Source organism: Hypanus sabinus, chromosome 14, assembly GCF_030144855.1.
Source record: "Hypanus sabinus isolate sHypSab1 chromosome 14, sHypSab1.hap1, whole genome shotgun sequence".
In the NCBI taxonomy this organism is placed as follows: domain Eukaryota; kingdom Metazoa; phylum Chordata; class Chondrichthyes; order Myliobatiformes; family Dasyatidae; genus Hypanus; species Hypanus sabinus.
In genome coordinates, this window is record NC_082719.1 from 68,631,221 (window position 1) to 68,643,597 (window position 12,377).

A 12,377-nucleotide genomic window follows, 5' to 3' on the forward strand; every position below is an offset into this window, starting at 1 on the left:
TTTTAACAGAATAATCTAGGCCCAACTGATCCTGTGAATCTGGATGGCTTTATTTCTGACGTCACTATAATTGAAGCTGATGCCGATAATAAATACTCATCTAATGAGGATGATATGAAGCAATTGTCATCGCTGAAAAAGGAAAAGAGTACATCAGGAGAGCATAGCAGTGGCATTGGAGGATCTTCGTGCATGTCATCCCCTCGACAAAGTGTTTCTGATAGTGATAGTGAGTTGGCACAGAACACAACAAGCAGCACAGTTCAGTATTCAACTGTACTAGTGAGTGATACTGGTTACAAGTGCCAACAACCATCAGGACAAGTTTTTGCAAGGTCTGAATCAACCCAGCCTCTTCTAGAAAATGAAGAAAAGCCTGATGAACATTCATATGGCAATTTTGGAAGCCGCAGTACAGAAGTAAAAAGACAGTATTTTAAGCAGAATTGTCATGTTGAGGAGCCCATTTTGAAAGAAGTACCTTCAAATGAAGGTGAAATCCTGGGTGATATGGATGAAGGTAGCTCCGTCAGACTAAGTCGAACGGAAATTTCAGATCGGAACTCTGAGGAATCCTGTCCTGTTGTGGAAGACTTTTCAAGCTCTGATGACCAAACCGTTGTCAAATTGGACTTGTTGGGATTTGATGGATGTTTAGAAACTGATCAGCAAAGTTATATGCCTCAGGCTGTGAAACACAACAGTTATATGCCTCAGTCTAAATAAGTCTATGCTTTGTGCTTGAGGTGCAAAAACTTTTATTTCGGAGGTAAAGTGTCAAAAATGTGAACCTCTGTTTAATGTCCACACTTATCCTGAGTAAGCCTAAATCATTTGTAATTTGATTAACTATAGTTATACTAAGAACATTGTATCTGTGTCTTTGAATAGTGTATGTAAAAACATGGACACCAGTTTTTGAGCTTAAATTATTTGCTGGTTTCCAGAAATGACCTGGCCACTGTTTGTGCACACACTGAGCTCTTCTCCGAGCTATGTACATGCTTGTGTTACAGGTCCAGCACCAAGCTACACACTTAGTCCTGCTTCCAGTCATATTCCTGCTATTTCTTGCTGTCAGGGATGTGTAGTGATGTTGCTCCTTGTAATTTCCTAAGAATAGCTGGTTAAGACAGAGTAGTGAGTACAGCCTTTTTGTTACAATTGTGACCAAGCAGCATTTCTACTCTGACCTGGTGGGACATCACTTGGAAGGGAGGGAGTCTTTGGTGACTTCAACATGAAAGTGGGAAAAAGCACCTCTGGCAACATGTAATTGGTAAAGAGTAGGAAAGGCCAACTTTATTGGTGTCCTTCTGATGAAATGAAGCATGGATGACATAACCAGCACTGTTTTGTCAGAGATGAGTACTAGAAGGTAAGACAGTGATCCAATCCTGGGTGCCGCCGTTTGTTGGAATATATCTTCTGAGCAAGAAACCATCAAATTGCCCACAGAATGAAAAGAACCAATGTTTTGCATACTGATAGCAACCTGGTCCCAGAACACCAGTGCCAACAGAGATGTTGCCGCAGCAGAGGGAAAAAAAAACTTGAAGGTTTCAAGGACTGCATGATCACTTGTGGTAATGCATGGGGCAGTTCAGCCATTAAACATGGACTTTTCTCATCCTCAGTGAAACCTACAAAGGAAATTTGTCTCCATGGTGTATGTGCTTCATTATGGTATGCAAGCTTGATCCTATCCAACAAATATAAGAGGGACAGTATCAAGCAATACTGTTACATTGGTATTGCACTTGGCCTCCAACAAGCTTCCATTGAAGTAGAGCTTTCAGATTGGAGACCTGTGATCAGTAGTATGCTGCAAGAAGCGATGCTCGATCTGTTGTTCTTCATAATGGTGATTTGGATGAGAATGGAGTTAGGTTAACTAGTAAGTTTGCAGATGACACCAAAATTGGTGGTACAGTGGAAAATACAGGCTAGCTAAGTTTTCAACAGGATATAAATTAACTTGGAAACTGGGCAAGAGAATGGCAGATAAAATTCAACTTGAACAATTGCAGGCTAATTTATTTTGTGAAGTTAAACCAGGGGAGAATCAAAAGTGAATGGCAGAGCTCTGTGTAATATTATTGAACAGAAAAATCTTAGGGTACAAGCACATTTCTTCCCTGAAAATGGAAACATAGAGGCAACAGTGACCCTTGCCCCTATTTATGCCTCTGAGACCTTTATTAGAAGTAGGTACCAAAAATGTAGCCACAATTATTTTCCAGTCTAAAGGACAGTTTAGTTTTGGTGTAATTGTGTTGCAAGAAAGATTACAATCTTGTATTATGACATTGTGATCAACTTTTGTTAGGATGAGATTTTGAATGTTACCTAATGAATATTAATGTTTAAAATTCTATATCTCATTTAAAGGCTTTGTTTACTAAACTAATACCGTATTTGGTTCCATACACTGTAATTCTTTGAAACAGGTACGAAATGTATTTGGCCTGGAAGGCACAAGTAATTAAAGATGTCAATAACTATTGTAAATAATATGTACCAACATTATCCATTGGCTGTACGTAATGCTTTTATAAACATTGGAATCTTTTTCAAAAAAATATTCAGTGAAAGTGGCAAGTATTAATCAAGATTTTAACACCTTTTAATCTAAAGGTGGCCAAAGCACTACAAACATTTGACTATAAACTGGGTTCAGAGTAGAGAAGAAGCCATATTTGCACTTGTACCGCTATTTGCCTCTTTTTTAAAAAAAATATGCAATCTTATAATACATGCCTTATTTGGGCTGGGTGAAAATACAAGAATGCAAATTGTAAAGACTAATTTGAGTTGTGAGCTTTGTGTTAAGTAAAGTGCGGTAGTCCAAATTCTCCCAAACAGGGCAACGTTTTGAGACGCCTGCCAACCAACAGTGATGGTGAAGTCACTGTCTATGCATGGAGTAAGTTTAGAAAAGTTTGAATGTAGATTCAGGTGAGCTTAAAGGATGCATGCCATTTAATATAATCCGTTCTACAATATTTTAATCAAGTTCTGAACATCACAACCTAATCAATTGTCATATTATACTATTCACTCATACCTGCAAACCTCTTGCTCTAAGCATGTGCTATAAACCAAAGTTTTTCAATTATAAAACACTGCTAATAGTTGGTTCGTGAGAATTCCAAAACTCATGAAATTGATGATTATGAAATTTAAGTTTACTGAGCAGCAAATGCAGTTTTACAAGCAGTAGTTCGGTCTTTTCAGTTTTAGTTGGATTTGAACCTTACTAATTTTGCCAGAGTCAAAATACGATTGTTCAAGTTTTCATGGTGTTGCTTTTCCTTTTCATGAGCAAACTCTGTTATCCATATTTCCTGCCTTCAAAACATTTAAAAAAATTAAAGAATCTCTGCCTGAAATGCTGCTGCACTATACAATCTCTCTGGAAGAGCAATCTTGTCAATCCTGCTGTTTGTTCCCCACAACTTGGCAGATATTCTCCCTCAATTAGACTTTAAAAGTCAATGAAATTTGTTTCTTTGTATTAAATGAGAAAATGTGATATAATTGACATTTTTAAATATATGTGTCACTGACTATATGGTAACAAATAGCCCAAACAGGACATTTTCTTTATTGCATTTAAAGGTATATTGGAATATTATGTAAATCATCTCTCTTCACCTATTCTTTATTTCCAGGGGATTGAATAAGTTCCTGAAAAGATTATACTCCAAACTAAAAATATGCATAAACGTGGTAATGGGCTGTTAAGGGAACAATGTATAAAGACTATTCTATTGCTTGTTGTTTTTCAATAATTGTTAGAAATAGTGGGTGGCACCGCAATATAGTGGTTAGTGTAACACTTCAGTTACAGTTCAATTCTGCTACTGTGCATAAGGAGAGATTTTTTTCCCATGACTGCAAAGGTTTCTTCCCACAGTCCAAAGACCAACAGTTAGTTAGTTAATTAGTCACGTCATGTAATTGGGTGGTGTGGATTCATTGGGTCAGAAGGGCCTCTTACCATACTGTATCTCAAAATAACAAAGAACCAGAGGCAAAAAAGCATTTGTATAAGTATAAATTATTTTAAGTCATCCAGTAATTATTTGTATTTATATACAGTGTATCACAAACACAAGTGGAGCTTGAGGATAGAAATAAGTAGTTTGGAGGTAGTAGTGTGCTTTGAATAGATCTGCCAATAATGTGAAAAGGAAAAATAATACATGAAATCTGAAATGGCAAATGCTGGAGGCATTTTTCAGGTTGGGCAGCGTCTATGGAGAGAGAAAAAAATGTTAAATTTTATGGTCAAAGACCTTTCATCAAGTAATCATCAATGAAAGGATATGAATGAAACATTAACCTTGTTTCTCCCTGCACAGATGCTGCCTGATCTGGTAAGTAGTCTAGACATTTTGTGCTTTTTTTTCTGCTAGCAATGTGCTTGTATTCAACACAAGTCTTATTTTATGTTTATTTTTATAAATGCCTAACCATATAGTGCAGGAGCAAGAGCTTGGGTTTTGAAAACTCATTGTTAGTAGTGGTGAAAATGTGTATTTGAGGAGCTGTCATACTGCCAAGGCCAAGATGGTCATTATCTTGATTTTGTTTTCTTTTAAAAGATTAAACAGGAAAATTAAGTGGATTAGTTAATTTTGGCTTTGACTATTTTTGTATAGGCTTTAAGGTACGGATGTGGCTGCCATATGTTTATACTGTAGGTATTATTTGTCAATGATCAGGTCAAATAAAATTCTGTATATGATTTGCTTGGTTTGTATTTATAATGTATTTACCTACTTGTTGAAAGCATGTTTTCATGCTTGATTTCAAGACAACCTTTATGGCTATGTATTATTGCACTCTTAAATGTAAAGTCATTTTGAGCATAATTAACATTCAATGATTTTTTTTTCTTTTTGGATATGGCTAAAAGGGTAATCTTCTAAACTCCTGTTCAAACTTGGGTAACAAAATACTATGAAATAATGAGTAAACTTAAGTGGAGAGATGACAATCATTTAAATCTTAAAAATTGGACAATTAATCATATCGCAGATATATTCTGCTTCTTAAATTTATTATCTGGTTCTTTCAACTTGTATGCCAATATTTGGCAATGCTTATATAAAATAAAGAAACATGGCAGTAAAATCATTGTAACGTAAGATGAAATTAAAATAGATTGCGATTTTCAGTTGATTTGCAAAACTAGGCAAGACTACTAAATGCATGCATCTTTGTCATTTGTGTACTCATTTTAATATTGCTGCTTCCGTCCCATTTACTAATGTTTGATATATCAACAATTCATGTAATGCAGTATTTTAAATTCCCATTACTGAGCACTGGGTAAAAAATATTTTTCATTAATTTTTATATCTCATTAGTGATCGTGTGTATGTAATCTTTTTTGTAATTAAAAATAAAACCTCTCTTATCAACCTTCTATTCCTACATTTTTAGTGTTTGGTAATGTAGTAATTTTATTAGTAATTATTGGTCCATTAGAGTTCAACAACATTGTGCAAACATTGCATGGGAGTTGGAACAATTTCTTTGGATAACTTCCTCAAACATTTGACCAATAATAGCAAGGATTTGTTTTTATCTAATATTAACAGGTTCAGTTAATATAGAAGATGGAGAAAACACCAAATCCCTAAATTACATTAGTATTTTTATTTTGGTCACTACATAAGTTCAACAAGAGGATGGCCAATTCATTTAGGGAATGAAAATGGTTGGGTCAAGGGAGTATCAATGGGAGACTAACAATGGTTGGGTATTCAAGTAATGTACGTAATCAAGAACCTGAGTGCATAGCCTGAAGGTGTGAGGGGTGAGATTTAATTAGAAACTGAGAGGCAACTTTTTCACCCAGACAGTCATAATTTGGAATAAGCTGCCCGAGGAAGTGATTGGGGTATGTACATTAACAAAGTTTAAAAGGTGTGTGATTAGGTGCATGGATAAGAAAGGTTTAGAGGGATATAAGACAGGATAGTGGGACTAACTTAGATGGAAATCTTGGTCAGCATGGGCCAGATAGGCCAAAGGGACAATTTCCATGCTCTGTTAACTCTATAATTAGTCTTTGGTAACTAGGTATAAGTTGGAGAGGGCGTTATAATAGAAGTTTTCCTTTGTTCTGCGGAGAAGCATTCTGGGGCATGCACAAACTCTCTCCATTGATTTTTTTTTTAAAAAAAGCTTTATAATGGACCTGGGCTTTCAATCATTTGATTTCTCTTCAGTAGAAGTCAACTAATGAGGACATCCAAGCATTTCAGGATAAGTATATAGAGTCAGAGAAAAGTACAGCACAGTTCATCTGGTGCGTGCCGAACCATTTAAACTCCTAGTCCCATCGGCCTGCCCCCAGATCATGGCCTTCCATTCCCCTGCCATCCATGTACCTATACAAACTTGCCTTAAATGTGAAATCGAGTTTGTGTGCACCACTTGTGCAGGCAGCTCATTTCCCACACTCACGACCCTCTGAGTGAAGAAATGTCCCCTCATATTCCCCTAAGCTTTTCACCTTTCACTCTTAACCTGTGACCTCTAGTTTTAGTCCCATCCAACTTCAGTGGAGAAAACTTTCTTGCATTTACCCTATCTATACCCCTCAATTTTGTACACCTCTATCAAATCTCTCAATCATCTACATTCCAAGGAATAAATTCCTAACCTATTCAATCTTTCTTTGTAACTCGGGTCCTCCAGTCCTGGCAACATCCTTGTAAATTTTCTCTGTATTCTTTCAAAGTTACTTACCTATTTCCTATAGGTAGGTGACCAAAACTGCACACAATACTCCAAATTAGGCCTCACCAATATCTTACACAACTTCAGCACAACATCCCATCTCCTGTACTCAATGAAGGCCAATGTGGCGAAAGCTTTCTTTACTACCCTAAGTATCTGTGATGTCATGTTAAATGAATTATGGACTTGTATTCCCAGATCCCTTTGTTCTACAGTGCCCTACAGTTCACTGTTTAAGACCTACCCTGGTTGATTCTACTGAAGTGCAAAACCTTGAGAAGGCCTTGGCGAGTAGGGTAAAGGAAAACCCCAAGGCATTCTTCAATTATGTGAAGAACAGAAGGATGACAGGAATGAAGGTAGGACTGATTAGAGATAAAAGTGAGAAAATGTGCCTAGAGGCTGTGGAAGTAAGCAAGGTCCTCAATGAATACTTCTCTTTGGTATTCGCCAATGAGAGGGAACTTGACAGTGAGGACAATATGTGAGGTTGATGTTCTGGAGCATGTTGATATTAAGGGAGAGGAGGAGTTGGAGTTATTAAAATGCATTAGGATGGATAAGTCCCCGGGGCCTGATGGAATATTCCCCAGTCTGCTCCACGAGGTGAGGGAAGAGATTGCTGAGACTCTGGCTTAGGATCTTTATGTCCTCGTCCACGGGAATGGTACCGGAGGATTGGAGGGAGGCGAATGTTGTCCCCTTGTTCAAAAAAGGTAGTAGGGATAGTCCAGGTAATTATAGACCAGTAAGCCTTACTTCTGTGGTGGGAAAGCTGTTGGAAAAGATTCTTAGAGATAGGATCTATGGGCATTTAGAGAATCATGGTCTGATCAGAAACGGTCAGCATGGCTTTGTGAAGGGCAGACCATGTCTAACAAGCCTGATTGAGGTCTTTAAGGAGGTGACCAGGCATATAGATGAGGGTAGTGCAGTGGATGTGATCTACATGGATTTTAGTAAGACATTTGACAAGGTTCCACATGGTAGGCTTATTCAGAAGGCATGGGATCCATGGAAGTTTGGCCAGGTGGATTCAGAATTGGCTTGCTTGCAGAAGGCCAGAGGGTCGTGGTGGAGGGAGTACATTCAGATTGGAAGGTTGTGACTAGTGGTGTCCCACAAGGATCTGTTCTGAGACCTCTACTTATTGTGATTTTTAACGGATTTTAGAGGAGGGTTTTTCACTCAGAGAGTGATTGGTGCGTGGAATGCACTGCCTGAGTCAGTGGTGGAGGCAGATACACTAGTGAAGTTTAAGAGACTACTAGACAGGTATATGGAGGAATTTAAGGTGGGTGGGTTTTATGGGAGGCAGGGTTTGAGGGTCGGCACAACATTGTGGGCCGAAGGGCCTATAATGTGCTGTACTGTTCTATGATCTGTCTGCATTAAATTTCATTGGTAATTTTTCCAGCTGTTTTAGATCCCAGTGCAAGCCATGATGGCCTTCCTCACTGCCCATGACATACAAAATTTTGGTGTCACCTGCAGATTTGCTGATCCAGTTAACCACATTATCATCCAGGTCATTGATACAGATAACAAACAACAACAGTCGAGTTGAAAAGTGCACCTGGAAGTAAGAAACTAGGGCAGGCATGGGTAAACTACGGCCCGCGGGCCATATGCGGCCCTTTAAGCTTTTTAATCCGGCCCACAGAATTTGATGAAATTATATTAATAAACCTTGTTAACTTTTTTTCCCCGCAATTCTGGCGTTTTCCCAATAGATGATGCACTCTATATACATTGACCTTTGTTGAGGTGCAGCGTATTACTCCACATTTGCGCTTTACTCTTTGTTCGGCTCGACCTATTTATGTGAACAGGCATTCAGCATCATGAACATCAACAAAGCCAGCCACAGATCCAAGTTAACTGACCAACACTTCAGATCCATCCTGAGAATCGCCACAACAAAACTAAATCCAGACTACGATGTGCTGGCTAAAAAGGGAGACCAACAATACTGTTCCCACTAAAATTAAAAATAAGTTTCTTCGTTGTGTTATGTAAAAAATGCATTTGAAAATATTTTTTTCAATAAGCCTTACATGTTACATGTCATTTCTGTTAAGTGATGGACATGAGTAGTGCGCACGTGCACGTACGCTCTCAAAATAAAAAAAATGCGCTCCAGATCAAATAACCCGCTCCGCGTACTGGCGCGCTGTCATTGTTCTGTCTTTGTGCTGGTCGTTGTTGAGTTTTGGCACGGGACAATTGAATAAGAAGGAGCAGATATTTTGTTGTAATGCATTTGTTCATTTTCAATTGAAATTAAAGCACATGTTTTCTACATATCCCATGATATTTTATTTTCTCTTATGAGGTGTATTACCAAAACACTCCGTCCATCTGCTCCTGGTCCGGCCCCCCTGTCAAATTTTAGAACCCTTTGTGGCCCACAAGTCAAAAAGTTTGCCCACCCATGAACTAGGGGAAGGGAGGGAATCTCAGAGTTTAGCACCCTGACAACTGCAACTGACATCTGTGGAGCAATTAAAATTAAAAGCCAGAACTGGAGGTGTATGTGTGTCATGGGAGGTCAAGGTGATTAAACTGTTAAAGCCATTAAAGGATTTAAAAACGAGCATAGGCATTTCTTTGTTCTCCTGTTGAGCACAGCTCACCCTCATTCGGGTGAGGGATGTATAGGATGTTTAGAAGTTTAAATGCAGAAGCAGATCCACCAGGGTGTATGTTGAAGTAAAAGGGCTCCCTAGGTAATGGATGATATGTCTTACAGAAATCTGATTCATGCAAATTCTCTTTTGTGTTAATATAACATTTTTCAAGATGGTGTCGTTTTGTGGTATTGTTAATGACTAGATGCAGTGTATGTTCTGTGATTTTAAATGTGGGTAGAATTAGACCATAAGACAAAAGAGCAGCAGTCGGCCATTTGGCCCCTCAAGTCTGCTCCACCATTTCATCATGAGCTGATCCAATCTCCCCTTTAGTCCCATTCCCCTGCCTTCTCACCATAACCTTTGATGCCCTGACTACTCAGATACCTATCAATCTCTGCCTTAAATACACCCAATGACTTGGTCTCCCCTGCCGCCCGTGGCAACAAATTCCATAGATTCATCACCTTCTGGCTAAAAAAATTCTTTCACATCTGTTCTGAAAGGGCGCCCTGCAATCCTCAAGTCATGTCCTCTTGTACTAGACTCCCCTACCATACCATGGGTAACAACTTTGCCACATCCACTCTGTCCATGCCTTTCAACATTCGAAATGTTTCTGAGGTCCCCCCCTCACTCTTGTAAACTCCAAGGAGTACAGTCCAAGAGTGGACAAATGCTCCTCATATGATAACCCTCTCATTCCCAGAATCTTCTCTGAACCCACTCCAATGTCAGCACATCCTTTCTTAAATAAGAAACCCAAAACTGCACACAGTATTCAAAGTGAGGTCTTACCAGTGCCTTATAGAGCCTCAACATCGCATCCCTGCTCTTATATTCTATTCCTCTAGAAATGAATGCCAACATTGCATTCTCCTTCTTCACAACCGACTCAACCTGGAAGTTAACCTTAAGGGTATCCTGCACGAGGACTCCCAAGTCCCAATGCTTCTCAGAACTTTGAATTCTCTCCCTATTTAAATAATAGTCTGCCCATTTATTTCTTTTACCAAAGTGCATGACCGTACACTTCCCGACATTGTAATTCATTTGCCACTTCTTTGCCCATTCTCCCAATCTATCCAAGTCTCCCTGCAGCCTCTCTGTTTCCTCAGCACTACTAGCCCCTCCACCTATCTTTGTATCATCAGCAAACTTGGCCACAAAGCCATCTATTCCATAATTCAAATCGTTGATATACAACGTAAAAAGAAACGGCCCCAACACGGACCCCTGTGGAACACCACTGGTGACCAGCAGCCAACCAGAATGGGATCCCTTTATTCCCACTCTCTGTTTCCTGCCAATCAACCAACGCTCTATCCACGTATGTAAATTTTCTGTAATTCCATGGGCTCTTGTTTAGAAGCCTCATGTGCAGCACCTTGTCAAAGGCCTTCTGAAAATCCAAATACACAACATCCACTGCATCTCCCTTGTCTAGCCTACTTGTAATTTCCTCAAAAAAGTGAATATTCAATGAAATGAATGAATCATAGCAGCTGTAGAGAGCAATATGATTGGTTGCTATAGAAAGTGGATGTTTCTGACATGTAAATATAGTTTACAGATAGTTCTGGGGAACAGAGCCCTTGTGTAATTCTAGTCCAGTTAAGGGCATGAAAAACCTATTGTTTCTAGCTGCTGAAGCCTTCAAAGGAGCCAGTAAGGAAGTGAAATCTAGATTGTGTCCAATCTTCACATATCACCCCAGTGTTCTAGCAGATTCTGTGATGCGTGTGCACTTGTTGGTTCCCTAGTTACTATCTTCAAATAGGCACATGCAACCAGCCAAGAATTTTCAACAGCATATCCCAAAAGTATCAGCCAACTTTGTAGGTAGAAAGGGAATCTAAGCAATCTGTTTTGCTTTTAATGAGAAAGTCAAAAGAGCAAGGCCAAACAGGTAAAGTGAGCACAAAGCGCCAACCCCAGAACAAGAATGAGGAAGAGAGAATTTAAAAAAACTTTTACAAAATAAGGAAAAGTTACTACATGCATGTATGCTGCCATGAATGAAGGGGGTAAAGTATCTGTGAACTCGCTAAATGGGAACACAGTGAAAGGGAACCTTTATGTATTCTCAGCTAAAGCCACCAATAATTACAAAGATTTGAAAACCCTTTAACAAATCAGAATCAGGCTTATTATCACCGGCATGTGACGTGAAATTTGTTAACTTGGCAGCAGCAGTTCAATGCAATACATAATCTAGCAGAGAGAAAAAAATATATAAAATAATAATAAATAAATAAGGTAATCAATTACAGTATATATATAATGAATAGATTTTTTAAAGTGCAAAAATCAGCAATACTGTATATTCTTAAAAAAAAGCATGAGGTAGTGTCCAAGGATTCAATGTCCATCTAGGAATCTGATGGCAGAGGGAAAGAAGCTGTTCCTGAATCACTGAGTGTGTGCCTTCAGGCTTCTGTACCTCCTCCCTGATGGTAATAGTGAGAAAAGGGCAAGCCCTGGGTGCTGGAGATCCTTAATAAGGGACTCTGCCTTTCTGAGACACCACTCCCTGAAGATGTCCTGGGTACTTTGTAGGCTAGTACCCAAGATGGAGCTGACTAGATTTACAACCCTCTCATACCAGAACAGCGATGCAGCCTGTCAGAATGCTCTCCACGCTACATCTATAGAAGTGTTTGAGTGTATTTGTTGACATGCCAAATCTCTTCAAACTCCTAATGAAGTATAGCCACTGTCTTGTTTTCTTTATAACTGTATTGATATGTTAAATCTTCAGAGATTTTGACACCCAGGAACCTGAAACTGCTTAACAGAATCCAATGTGTGCTTTTAACTATCATCCTAGTATTTGTGGTGATTAGGTTAATTTGGATACTTATCACATTGTTTATCCAGCTCCAGACCCTCTTTGCTTGCTTAAACAACTCCTGATGTTCAATTCAAACTACTATTCAATGAGTTTCTTTGTATTTGGTCTCATTGTTAAGGTCAGAGATTTGT

At 38.8% G+C, this 12,377-nt stretch overlaps 1 protein-coding gene across 2 annotated transcripts in view; it reads left to right on the plus strand.

The window, feature by feature from the left end:
- il6st (interleukin 6 cytokine family signal transduce) overlaps nucleotides 1-5,437 on the plus strand; it is a 94,310-nt gene extending 88,873 nt beyond the window's left edge. For both annotated transcript variants that reach the window (XM_059989387.1, XM_059989388.1), the window contains exon 16: nucleotides 10-5,437. In XM_059989387.1, the coding sequence (XP_059845370.1) occupies nucleotides 10-726 (717 nt within the window). In that variant the 3' untranslated portion in view covers nucleotides 727-5,437. The remainder of the gene's footprint in view (nucleotides 1-9) is intronic.
- The last annotated feature ends 6,940 nt before the right edge of the window (nucleotides 5,438-12,377 follow it).